Consider the following 13,632-nt stretch of genomic DNA (forward strand, 5'->3'; position numbering starts at 1 on the left):
GGCAACTATTGTTGGTGATAGAACATAAGCTAATTAAGTTCGATTTGTTTTATTCTATGACTGTGCATGAAAGTGTTATGTTTACATGTTAAGAGTATATTTTCATTTAGTTTGTTAAAGTTCGTTAGAAAGTTGTTTCATATAATAAACTCTCTAATAAATAGAGCATCTACAACCTTTCGCTATATTTTTTATTGCTCAATTACAAAATAATTTTTATAGTATTCTTTTAGTCTCATAATGATTAGGGTTATTATATTTTGAAAATGTTTCAAAATGAATGATAATCTTTTTTAATGTAATGCTGATTTTTTTCTCTCTTTAATTAATTTACTCTTTTATAAATTATTTAATTTAATTATTATTATTAAAAGTAATGCATTTGATATAGTTTCTGAGAGAGATTACCTACGAAGCCAAGGTTTTTTCGGTCTAATTTCAATTAAATATTCACTTGTTTTTATAAGAATATATATATACTGTAACATTCGCTTGTCTATTAGCTCCATTTAATTAATTGAGATTTACAGCGAATCATTCTTTAATTGGATATTTTAACAACATAATATTATGTCCATGTCGCAATACCCCACAATAATTCCCTTGATGAATGATTCCCCTTGACAAAGATGATTTGAGGAAATTTTCTTTGTTTTTCATAATAATTAGTAAGATAACGATGAAGTTGGCCCCACTGGAAACACACATTAATTATTCGGTTTCATGGGGGAGTAAAATGAATTAAGGATTTAAAGACAAGTTTTTTTTTTCTTTTCTTTTTATACTCCGACCTAATTAATGTATATTCGAGGACTAGTTTATTTTTGGAACATATAATATAATACGATACTTTTGGTGGCACGTACTCTTCGCCGTCGTCTTTTTATTTATTTATTTTTATGATATAATAAAAAGAAATAAATACCATGTCTCTCTATTACTAAGCTAGTAATTTTTTATGACATAATAAAAAAAAGAAATACTTTATCTCTATATGTTATTAGTAACATATCAACATCTTTAATAGGAATTGTTTAATAATAAAATATTATTTTTGTATGCTACATAGAATTTTAAGTTGCTTAAAATTATAAAAAAAAAAAGTAGTTTATATAATCAACTCTTATTGAGTTACCTCTTTAATTTTATCGTTGAGTACATGTAGGAGACAAAATATGAAACATTAAAGAGAGAGAAAAATATTTGTAAGTTAAATAGATATATATCTATATCTATATATATATATATATATAAACATTGGAGTGAAAATTAAATGAGTTCTTTAAATGTTGTAACAATAAATAAAAAATCCAATAAAATAAAATAAGATATGTAGTTAAACAACTTACTATGTGGATTCTCTAATATTTAAAAATAAAACTTTTAAAAAATACAAAAGATGTTCATATAGCTTCCAAACCCTTTTTAAACTATTTATTTATTATGTGACTAGTATTTATTTTATTTTATTATGGTAATATTTATTTTATTATTAAACTTCATTTGTGTGTATTTCTTTTATAAACTATTTAGCCTTTAATAAACTATATATGTTTTTCATCGTTAATAATAAAAAATATATTTGATTATACTATAATATACATTACAAGAAAAATGTAAATTTTTGACGGAAAATTTCCGACGGATATGGATCCGTCGGAAATTTCTGACAGATTTATATTTTCGTCGGAAATTTCTAACGAAATTTTTCATCGAAAATTTTCCATCGAAAATTTCTGACGGAAATATAAATCCGTCGGAAATTTCTGACGGAAAAATAAATTTCTAACGGATTTATATTTCCGTCGGAAATTTCTTATTTTTAATTATTATTTTTAAATCTTATTTTTAATTTTTTATTTTAATTTCTTATTTTTAATTTATTATTTTTAATTTTTATATATATTTGTAGTATTAAAAATTTAATATATCTTTTAAAGGTATAAATATATATTATAATTATTTATTACAAGTTTTTTATATCTACGATTAGTATTAAAGATGAAAATAAATTAGGTCACACTATATTTTATTATAATTTAGTTGGTTTGAACCTAACTTTTTTAAAAATATATATTTTAAGTATGACTTATTTATCTAAACATTTTTTAAATATTTGGGTAGAACTACAATCATAAAGACTTATTTTATAATAATTTAACACTATTAAAAATATAAAAATAAATATATTAAATTTTATAAGAATAAAGTTTAATTTATTTATGATATAAATATGTTTTTAATATCTAATATATATTTTTAGATGATAATTTATTTTAAAATATATCTTATAATAACAATTCTAAATGGAACATAAATCTTCTGATTTTTCTTATTTTGATTTTTTTAATCAATGTATACTATTTTACTATTTTGATTTTTTCAATCAACGTATACAATAAATAAAATTAAGACATATATATATATATATACATATATATTATAGTTAAACTTTTTTCAAAAATTAATTCATTATTAAGAAATTTTTTTTATCACATGAGAATTAATTTTCTTCAAAAATTTGACAAATATCAAATAAATAAACATTTTTCTGAATCTATATATTTATTTTTTTAGAATATAATTTTTATTTTTTAAAATATATTATTTTTTTAGATAAAAAATTATGTATATGTCAAATAGTAGTAGGGGCAACTGTCCCACTATTCCAAACGTGCATCCGTCCCTGTATATATATGTATATACATACACACACACACACACACACACATATATATATATATATATATATATATATAATATAGGGGGTTATAATTATACTGGTGTAACTTTTACTAAGTATTATGTCGCTCAATAACTTTATATTAAATGTGAATTTTGTAAATCCAACTGTTAAATTGAAAGTTCATATCACTTTATACGTGTATATCAAATTTTGTTAAAATTGAACAACAACTGAAAGGTAATCAAAGTGTTCATATTTTAGTATTTTATTAATAGTTGATAATTAAAAAAAGAAAAAAAAAGATAAATACATTTTTTGAATTTTATATGTTTGATTTAAGGTAAATAAATATATTAAATTAATTAATAATTTATTTAAAACATTAAAATTTAATTTATAAGTATGTAATAAATAAATATTTATAATTTTATAAATTATATTATCATTATAAATTATAAAATTAAATAATTTAAATTATAATTTTAAATAGAAATAAGTAGATGTTAATTATAAAAGTAAATACATATAAATAAAGAATAAATAAATATATTATTATTATTATTATTATTTGTAATATAAAATTATTATATATTATTATTATAGTACAAATATGAAATTGTATATTTAAGGATGACTTAAATGAATTAATTTGTATAAATTATACTGACAACATACATATACATTTCGGTAGCCTACTCATCAGAACTTCAGAGTTAAGCGTGCTTGACCTGGAGTAGTACTGGGATGGGTGACCTCCTGGAAAGTTTCCCAGAAATTGCACAAGTAAGGATAAAACACGCTAAACAGTGAAATATTGTGAAATAGAACCCTTGAGAGACCAAATATGAGGCTTGTTACATTAATAAATTTATTAAAATTAAAAAAAATTATAATTTTTGACGGAAATTTCCGTCGGAAGATCAGAAATTTCCAACAAATTTTTCTGTCGATTTTTCCGACAGAATTTCCGATGGATATTTTCCGACGGAAAAATCCGTCAAAAATTTTCATCGAAAAAAATTATTTTCGACAAATTTGTTTTTCTGATGCCACTTTTTCTGACGGATTGAAATCCGTCGAAAATCCGTCAGAAAAAGAAAAATTCGTCAAAAATTTAGCAATTTCCATCGGAAATTTCCTTCGGAAATCAACATTTTTCTTGTAGTGATACAAGATACTATCACTACCTAATAATGATAATATTATTATATTTACAAGTTTTAATTATCACCATACACATGTTAATTTATCATGTAAATATGTACTTATTTATTTTGTTCTGTATTTATATAAAACATGAGAAAAATCAAGTGAATCTCTTGTCCTAATTAATAGGAGTAAAATGACTTGATTAACTATCGTACCACCACCGCAGAAGAATATATATATATATATATATATATATATATATATATATATATATGTTAATTCTAAGCAGTAAAGAAAATGATAAAAATAAAATAAACGTGAAATCAGACAAAGTGCATTCATAGTTATTATATAAATATGTACCTGTCTAAGGACACACTCCTTTTCTTCTGGGTGAGAGGGGACCGAATAAGAGCTCCAACGATATCTCCAAGGGATGGGGGAGGTACCTGCAAAGGGTACTCCAACGCTCAAGTCAGTATATGCACGAATATCTAGGGTAAAAAATGAACAGTGACATACCTCGTTATGTGTGACCTATTTATAGTGCCTGACGTGGGCCTGAGCATTGTGGGCTTTTTCAGGTGTTTACTAAATTAGGTAATACGATGTTAATTACTTACTTACTAACTTAACCATGCGCTTACCTGCTAATCATGATTAATAACCGCTCTTCACCTATCGGTACGGTATTTCGCCGATCCGATAGGTAAAGGATGGGGCGCTATTATTAATCGGGTTGATCAACAGTTGTCTAGCTATCCTGTCCTATGGGGGACTCTCCGGCTCGGTCTTATGCCGAGCCGTTAGTAACATTCGTCCCGGACGTTGGCTGGACCGATGTTTCCGACATCATGGCGTAGGTGTCTGACAGAACGGCACGTGTTGGTCAACGTGACCGATAGGGACCTTCCGGTAAACAAGCCCCCCAGCCTTGAGGAGGGAAGCGACGCAAAGGGTTAATTGTTCCGATTGGGATACGATGAAAGATTCAGGAATGTGAGGGGTTATGATTAAAGTACCTCTCTGGTGCGTAGCTGACAAGCATTAATTTCTCTGGTGCATAACTGACAGACATTAATTACGCGTGAGGGGCTACAACTGCTGATGGGATGTCAAGGGTTGCCATCATTGTGCGTGGAATAGCGCGTGCTAGGGTTCGCATTAAGTGTGGAACGCCAAAGGTTGTGTCCGTTGGGCTTAGATGGAGCATACGAGGGGTTGCGTATTGAGGATCGTTGGATTAAATGGATCCAACGGTTTCCTAAGGCTGCGACGTTTGAATGTGCAACCTGCGGGGTCTATAAATAGGCATGAAGAGGGGGCTCCACATACGTGCACACTCATTATCTCCGGATCCGAATTAGTAAATCAGCGTTCGAGTGCTCGTCAAAAGAAGATCTGAAATTTAGCATTCAGGTACGTAATGGCAAATTTAAATATTGTTCATGTCGACTCCTCCGGTGACGAAGGGGAATCAAGGCGGAGAATATCTCCGGTCCGGGACGCTGCCTCAGCTTCGGCCTCTAATGGAGATCGCACCGAGTCCTTTTCTGGATCTGAGCGGGCCCAGAGCGTTAGTGGAAGTGGCTCCGCCTCGGCTATAGGTTCTGATGACCGTCCAAGTGGGGGTGGAGGTTCATCAAGAAGCTTTCCTCCCGTATCGACGCCTGGATTTTCATGGGTACACGGGGAAGTTGGTAGTGTGTACTCCCGGTATACGACCAAGAAATCACTTGTTAACTTCGTATCGGCAATGAAATTTTTAAATTTTCCCGAAGACGAGGAGCCGTCTGCTATCTTTTTCCAGCCATGCCGAGGTGATGGGGTTCCTAATCCGGATTTTGTTTATCTAGACCAGGGGTCATCCAAATACCCGTTCTTTTATGTGTATGACTATATGTTTCGGGATTTGAAGATATCCCTCCCCTTTGATAACTATTTTTCGGGTATACTTCGTCTTCTGAACGTGGCGCCGTCTCAGGTCCATCCTAACACCTGGGCGGCAATGCAAGGATTTAGACGGTTGTGCTTAGCTCTTGGCCTCCAACCTACTCCACATTTATTTTTATATTACTACTCCTCTCGGCCGACGAAGAAGGCGAAGTGGTTGTCATTGATTCGGCACATTGATTGCTTGCTTCAGCCATTCACCACTTCTTACAAAAAATTTAAAGTGGGTTTTATAAAGGTGATGATTCGACCCGAGACGGGGAGTAAATACTTTTTTGACGATGAGGGGAACTCGGTCTTTCCCCTGTATTGGACCCGAAGGCCGAGAAAGTACGATACCGTATCGAAATCTCGAATGTCGCCGGAGGAAAGGCGGAGCTTGGATATTTTGGAGAAATTGCCACGGCCATTACCGTGTCGTCCCCTGGTCCGATTATTCGAATCGGCCAACGTCACCGAGGAACTAATCGGTATAGTAACTTTTGTTTGTTTAAATTCCTGCGTTACCATTGATTTTGACTAATGATGTGCAGGTATTATGGCGAACTTTGACCATGACTTGAATATCCGCAATCTGATCGGGAGCCGAGTGGCAGGGGTCACAGGAAACAAGACTCCGACCGAGACGCGTGCAGGTGTGAATCAACCGGCTCCACGACCGAGCGGAGCAGGGCAACCCTCCAATCCCAAGAAAGGGGGCAAGGGTTCCTCTCGGCAGCCCGAAAAAAGAAAGCCTACTGAAGGGAGGGTTGTGGAGGAGAGCCGCCAAGCCAAGCAGCAGCGGCTAGCCAATCCCAATGCCCCGGAGAGCTTGGTTGGACCAAACTTCTTGGCCAGTAATGTGAACGCGCAGGATTTCCTAAGCCAAGACTTGACTTCTGAGGCTGGGCAGGCAGCTCTGGGCCGGATGAGTTCGGCGCAGAAGTGGAACTTCTTCTGTGAGTTCCAAGTTCGGGCTGTGGCTTTGGCTCAAAGCATCGTCATGGAACCGAATGGGGAGGCTGATGGACTTCGCCGTCAACTAGCTGAGCAGGAGAAGTCGCTGCGAGAGACGCTGACGGCGTTGACCGATGCTCAAACGTCTAACGGCAAGTTCCAGGCCGAGGTTGACCGCCGAGGGCGTGCGGTTGACGATCTCACCTTAAAGGTCCAGCGCTTGGAGACGTCTTTGAAAAATTAAACTGAGAAGGCTACCCTGCTTCAAAAGGAACTGGAGGCCGAGAAAATATCTTTTGGTTCCTTCAGGGAGAAGGCTCGCGACAAGCTCTTGTCCCAGCATGAGGCTGGCTTTGCCCAAGCTGCTCGGCAAGCTAGCTACTTTGGTGACTTCCCCCCTGACTTTCAACTGGATATGACGAAGGACTTCTTTCAGGGGAAGTTGGTGGACTTAAGCTCGATCCCGCCGGATCAAGAGGCCGATGTTGAGGCCCCAGAGCGGCCCGCCAGGCCGAATGAGGAGGAGACGGCTTACGAGGAGCCCGCTGCCGAGGATGATGCGAACCAGGGAGAGCCTGAGGTCGTGTCTTAAAATTTTTATTTTGTAATGCTGGGCCGATAGCGCCCCCCCTTGCATGTACTTCTAGGCCTTTTAGGGCCTTTTGAATGAAATTTAAATTCTCGCAATATTTGGGTAATTCTGTTAAATTCGTAACTGAAAGACTTCTCGGGAGGGAAGACTTATAATTATTTATTTAAGCCACGTCCTTGGCCGAGAGACTTCTCGGGAGGGAAGACTTATAATTATTTATTTAAGCCACGTCCTTGGCCGAGAGACTTCTCGGGAGGGAAGACTTATAATTATTTATTTAAGCCGCGTCCTTGGCCGAGAGACTTCTCGGAGGGAAGACTTGTAATTATTTATTTAAGCCACGTCCTTGGCCGAGAGACTTCTCGGGAGGGAAGACTTATAATTATTTATTTAAGCCGCGTCCTTGGCCGAGAGACTTCTCGGGAGGGAAGACTTGTAATTTATTTAAGCCACGTCCTTGGCCGAGAGACTTCTCGGGAGGGAAGACTTGTAATTAGATTTAAGCCACATCCTTGGCCGAGAGACTTCTCGGGAGGGAAGACTTGTAATTAGATTTAAGCCACATCCTTGGCCGAGAGACTTCTCGGGAGGGAAGACTTGAAGAAATAAGTGGAGATAATTAAGAGGGAGATGTATCTTCATTGATAAGAAGGTGCCTCGTTAAAAACCTTGCTAATCAAAAACCTCTTTTCACATTTTTACAAGAGGGAAAAAGATCAGTCAAGGAAAAGAGTGCACCGCGATACAATTACATAGTTCGAGGATTACAAATTCGAATTTAACTGTAGTATGTCTTTAGGTGGGTAGAATTCCATGTTCTTGGAATAACCTTGCCGGACAGCTCTTCTAGCTTGTAGGCCCCATTGTGGAGTGCATGTCGTATCCGGAATGGTCCATCCCAATTGGCAGAGAGCTTTCCTTCAGAAGAGTTTCGCCTGGCTGCCCCCGTTGCACGCCACACAAGGTCGCCCTCGTGAAAAGTTCTTGGCTTTAGATTGGAATTAAAGCGCCGAGTCATTCGCTGTTTGCATGCCTCGGCCACCACCTGTGCCTTGTCCCGCACTTCCTCGAGGACATCGAGTTCGGCTCGGAGTGCGTCGTCGTTAGATTCCTCCTGAAAGCTTTGTCGCCGGAAAGATGGTTCTCCAACCTCAACCGGAATCATCGCATCAGTGCCGTATGTGAGGCGGAAGGGTGTTTCTCTATTAGTGGATTGTGGTGTACACCGGTACGCCCAGAGAACCTCTGGCAATTCATCGGCCCACACTCCTTTTGCCGAGCCGAGTCTTCTTTTTAATTCAGTCAGGATAACCTTGTTGGCTGCTTCGGCTTGGCCGTTTGACTGAGGGTGCTCCACCGATGTAAATCTGTGCCGAATGCCAAGGTTTTCGAGGAATGAGTTGAACTTTTTGTCTGTAAATTGCAAGCCGTTATCGGAGATGATGGCATATGGGATGCCAAAACGGGTGATGATGTTCTTCCATACAAACTTTTGGACGTTAGCAGCGGAGATGCAGGCGAGCGGCTCGGCCTCAATCCACTTTGTGAAGTAATCTACTGCCACGAGGAGGAACTTAACCTGTCCCTTTGCCACGGGGAACGGGCCAAGTACATCAATGCCCCATAAGGCAAACGGCCATGGAGAGTTGATGCTGTGCAGCTCGGTGGCGGAGGCATGGATGAGGTTTCCATGTCGCTGACATTGTATGCAACGTTTGACGAACTCAGCGCAATCCCCTTTCAGAGTTGGCCAATAATAACCGGCTCGTGACACTTTTGCAGCTAGGGTACGGCCTCCGGAATGGGACCCACAGATACCTTCATGAACTTCCCGCATCACATAATCCGCCTGCGAGTTATCAATGCACTTGAGCAACGGAGTGGAGAATCCTCGCTTGTAGAGGTCGTTAGCCACTATGGAGTACCGAGCGGCCTGAGTGCGAAGCTTTTTTGCCTCCTTCGGATCGGTGGGCAACTCTTGTTGGAGGATGTAGTTCCAAATAGGAGTCATCCAGTTCGGTGTGTCAATATCGGCCGCCATGCACTCGATCGCCACACTTGGGGCAGGGATTTCTAGGTGAATGGTTGTTCTCAGCTGTCCTGGTTTTCGACTACTAGCAAGCCGAGCCAACTGATCGGCTCGTTCATTGGTGCTCCTGGGAACGTGTCGGATTTGCACGTCAGTGAACTCCTCTTTGAGCTTCTGGAAGAGGTGGTAATACTGCAACAAATTAGCATCCTTAATTTGAAAATTGTCGTTGACCTGTTTGGCCACGATCTTTGAATCGGTACAGCATACGACCCTTGTCACACCCATCTCGGCTGCTAGTCTCATACCGGCCAGGAGTGCTTCGTACTCGGCTTGGTTATTAGATGCCCGAAAACCGAACCGGAGTGACTGTTCGACCGTGATGCCCGAAGGGCTGGCTAGAATTATTCCCGCTCCGCTTCCCTGCGCATTGGATGAGCCGTCGACATGCATTGTCCACGGCTCGTCGTGAAAACTACCTGCTGGGGTAAGCTCATTGACGAAGTCGGCCAAATGCTGTGATTTGATGGGTCCTCTCGGCTCGAACGATATGTCAAACTCTGAGAGTTCGACCGACCAGGCCATCATCCTGCCCGCGATTTCCGGTTTACGAAGAACTTTCGCAATCGGGCAGTCGGTTCGGACAACCACCCTATGACTCTGGAAGTATTGCCTGAGCCTGCGAGCCGTGTAGACGAGCGCTAGAGCTACCTTTTCAATTAACTGGTAACGCTTCTCGGCTTCTTGCAGTGTTCGACTGGTGAAATATATCGGCCTTTGATCCCTCTGTTCCTGTATTAAAACAGCACTAACTGAATGTCCCGACACGGCAAGGTAAATGACCATGTCGGAGCCGGCAGTAGGTTTGGACAGTATGGGAGGTGAACTTAGGCGATGCTTAAACTGTTGGAACGCTTCTTCACATTCATGAGTCCATGTAAATTGCTTTGCTTTCTTCAGCAGGGCGAGGATAGGTTGAGATATCTCGGCAAGCCGAGGAAGGAACCGTGAAAGCGAAGTTAGCCGCCCTGCCAGCTTTTGTACATCTTTGAGAGTGGTGGGACTCTTCATCTCCAGTATGGCTTGGCATTTGTCTGGGTTTGCCTCGATGCCCCGGCTAGACAACATGAATCCCAAGAATTTTCCACCTGATACACCGAACGCACATTTTTCGGGGTTCAGCCTCATTTGGTGTTGTCTGAGCGCTTGGAATACCTCGGCCAGGTGGCGTACATGGGCAGAAACTTCATCAGATTTGACGACCATGTCATCAACATACACTTCGAGGCACTGACCAATTTGACTCTGGAAAATTTTATTCATCAGACGCTGATATGAGGCACCGGCGTTCTTCAGACCGAACGGCATTACACGGTAGCAATAGTTGGCTGTCTCGGTGATGAATGCTGTTTTGTCTTCATCGTGAGGGTGCATGCGAATTTGGTTATAAGGATAGGAAACGGTGGCCAGACGCCCCATCTACGAGACGATCAATATTGGGCAACGGGTAGGCGTCTTTCGGGCAAGCTTTATTCAAGTTTGTGTAATCGGTACACATACGCCATTTCCCGTTCGGCTTTCGGACCATGACCACATTAGCCAACCACGTCGTGTAGTGGATCTCCCGTATAAACTGTGCTTCTAACAATTTGGCTACCTCAGCATCGATTGCCGCCTTCTTCTCCTCTCCGGTCTTCCGACGCCGCTGGGCGATCGGCCTTGCCTCCCTACTAATTGAGAGCTTATGGCACAAGAACTCTGGATCGATACCCGGGATATCGGAGGGGTGCCATGCAAATAGATCTCGGTTATCAAGTATTACCTGTCCGATGGCTGCTTTCTCTTGTTCCGTCAGAACAGTTCCCAAATAAGTCAGTTGGGTATCAAGGGTTCCAACTTGGAGTGGTTGTCTCTCTTCAATAGGCTCGACCCTTTCGTCGTGCCCGATTCGGGGGTCGAGGTCTATGGAGGACTGTTGGGTTACCGAGTGGACTTTCTGTGGCTCTTTGATCGTTTCGTCTTGCACTTTCGGTAGCCGCAAGCTGGCAAAGTAGCATTCGCGTGCAGTTTTTTGATCGGCGTGCACCGTGATAACCCGTCCTGACTGTGCAGGAAACTTCATAGCTAAATGAGGAGTAGACACGATTGCTCCGAGCCGATTCAAGGATGGCCGACCGAGCAGAATGTTATAGGAGGTGCTCGCATGAACGACCACGTATTTAACCGAGATGTCTCGGTATTCCGCCCCTTCGAACCCAAATCGTGTTGATAACTTGATAAATCCTTTTGTCTTGACTCGTTCACCAGAGAATCCCACCAAAGGTTCATCGTAAGGGACCAGTTCGGACTCTGGAATTCCCAACTGCTTGAACGTATTCCAATATAGTATGTCCGCTGAACTTCCTTGATCAACCAATGTCTTACGGACGATGCAATTGTGAATTTCAACGCTGATCACCATCGGATCGTCCTGATCTGGGTCGATTCCCTTGAAGTCGGCCTCTGTGAAGGTAATGGTTGGCAAACGGCAACGGTTTGTTTCCACGGCGTGCACGTGTCGGACAGCTCGCAGGTGTCTTCGTTGTGCCGACGAAGATGAGCCCCCGCCAGCAAATCCGCCAGCAATGGTGTTAATAACTCGCCGTGGCTGTGTTGCTTGTTGTTCTTCATGCCTATCCCGTGACCGACTGCGCTCTCTATACGAGCGCGTTTCTGCTCTGCGGTGTTCGGAATGGTCACGTCTCTGTGATTGTTCGCCGTGTCGGGGCCGGTCGGGACGGTTCACAAAACCTTGCAACTGTCCTTGCTTGATTAAATCTTCAATTTTGTCTTTCAAGGCTGAACATTCGTCAGTTGAATGCCCACGATTGCGGTGAAATCTGCAGGATTTGGTTGTGTCGGCTCGGGGAGGGGTCGATGCTCTCTTCGGGATAGTCAGCACTTTCGAAGCCAATGCTTGTTCTAGTACTGCTGACCGGCTGGTGTTCAGTGGTGTGTACTGTGTATACTTCGGACCACGGGGTGGCCGCTCGCGGGGTACGAGTTCCTTTGGACGACCGCGAAAATTGTTTTCTATTGGCTTTTCTGTCTTGCTCACCACTTCTGCTCTGGCTTGGTTGCGAAACTCGGCTAGTTCTTCCATCTGCATATACTTGTCGGCCCTGCGCCGAAGGTCATCCATGTTTGCTGGTGGCTTTTTACAAATACTGTTGGCAAAGGGACCCGGCTTCAACGCGGTGGTTAGATGGTGTAAGGCGACGTCTGGGTTGAGGTCCCTGATCTCTAATGCCGCCTTGTTGAATCGGCTCATGAACGTCCGGAGAGACTCCTTTTTCTCCTGGCGGATGGTGACTAGTGATAGAGAAGTTAACTGGTGTGGTCGGCTTGTAGCGAACTGGATGGTAAACTGAGAGGCTAAGGTGCCGAATGAGTCGATCGAATTGGCCGGGAGCCGAGTGAACCAGCTCAACGCTCGTCCTTTTAGCGACGTCGGGAAAATTCGGCACAGGGCGGCGTCATCAGTGGTGCTTAATGTGACCTGAGTCAAGAACACGTCAACATGTTCATCTGGATCGGTGGTTCCGTCGTACTTGTCGAGAGACAAGGACTTCTAGTTGTCAAGGAGGGCGGACTGCATGATATTGGGTGTAAAGGGATGTCGGTGTGATCCTGCCGGCATGGGCTGTATTGGTCGGCTGGCCGAGGCGTGGGCGGCAGGGGCAACAGAAGTGTAAGGGACCGAGGTGTGCTGGCCATGCGAATGGAACGACCCTTGAGTGTGGGTTGTCTCGGAGGGCTTCCATGTAGGATCGCGGTATTGGTTTTTGAGGGTGGCATTTTCCGCCCGTAGCGCAGCCATTTCGGCCGCATCTCTCTCCCGCTGTTGCTTCATAGCGGCCATATCCTCTTTCATCTGTCGCATCATACTGTTCAAGTTTGTCTCTTCTGTCGTCTCGGCTCCTGACTGATGCTCGTCCTCGGACTGGTGTTCTTCAACGTTATTCTTTCTCGTCTTCACCATTCTTTCAATAATAATCTCGGAATAGCTCTCGGTTCGGCCCCACGGTGGGCGCCAAAATGTACCTGTCTAAGGACACACTCCTTTTCTTCTGGGTGAGAGGGGACCGAATAAGAGCTCCAACGATATCTCCAAGGGATGGGGGAGGTACCTGCAAAGGGTACTCCAACGCTCAAGTCAGTATATGCACGAATATCTAGGGTAAAAAATGAACAGTGACATACCTCGTTATGTGTGACCTATTTATAGTGCCTGACGTGGGCCTGAGC

At 41.4% G+C, this 13,632-nt stretch overlaps 1 protein-coding gene across 1 annotated transcript; it reads right to left on the bottom strand.

The window, feature by feature from the left end:
* Positions 1 to 10,789: 10,789 nt before the first annotated feature.
* On the bottom strand, positions 10,790 to 13,366 carry LOC145957481 (uncharacterized). Its single transcript, XM_083073746.1, has 2 exons — positions 13,019 to 13,366; positions 10,790 to 12,955 (listed from the first exon to the last, which is right to left on the bottom strand). Exons 1-2 carry the CDS (start codon positions 13,364 to 13,366, stop codon positions 10,790 to 10,792), a joined length of 2,514 nt encoding a protein of 837 aa, XP_082929872.1.
* Between the last annotated feature and the right edge of the window lie 266 nt (positions 13,367 to 13,632).

This window comes from Cajanus cajan, chromosome 4, assembly GCF_000230855.2.
Source record: "Cajanus cajan strain Asha chromosome 4, NIPB_CcT2T_4, whole genome shotgun sequence".
In the NCBI taxonomy this organism is placed as follows: Eukaryota; Viridiplantae; Streptophyta; class Magnoliopsida; order Fabales; family Fabaceae; genus Cajanus; species Cajanus cajan.

Excerpts from the sequence above, each read along its gene's own strand:
- LOC145957481 (XM_083073746.1), bottom strand. The coding sequence starts at position 13,366 with ATGGTGAAGACGAGAAAGAATAACGTTGAAGAACACCAGTCCGAGGAC. Across the intron at positions 12,956-13,018 it reads GACCAATACAGCCCATGCCG|AAGTCCTTGTCTCTCGACAA; the intron begins GCAGGATCACAC and ends CTTGACAACTAG.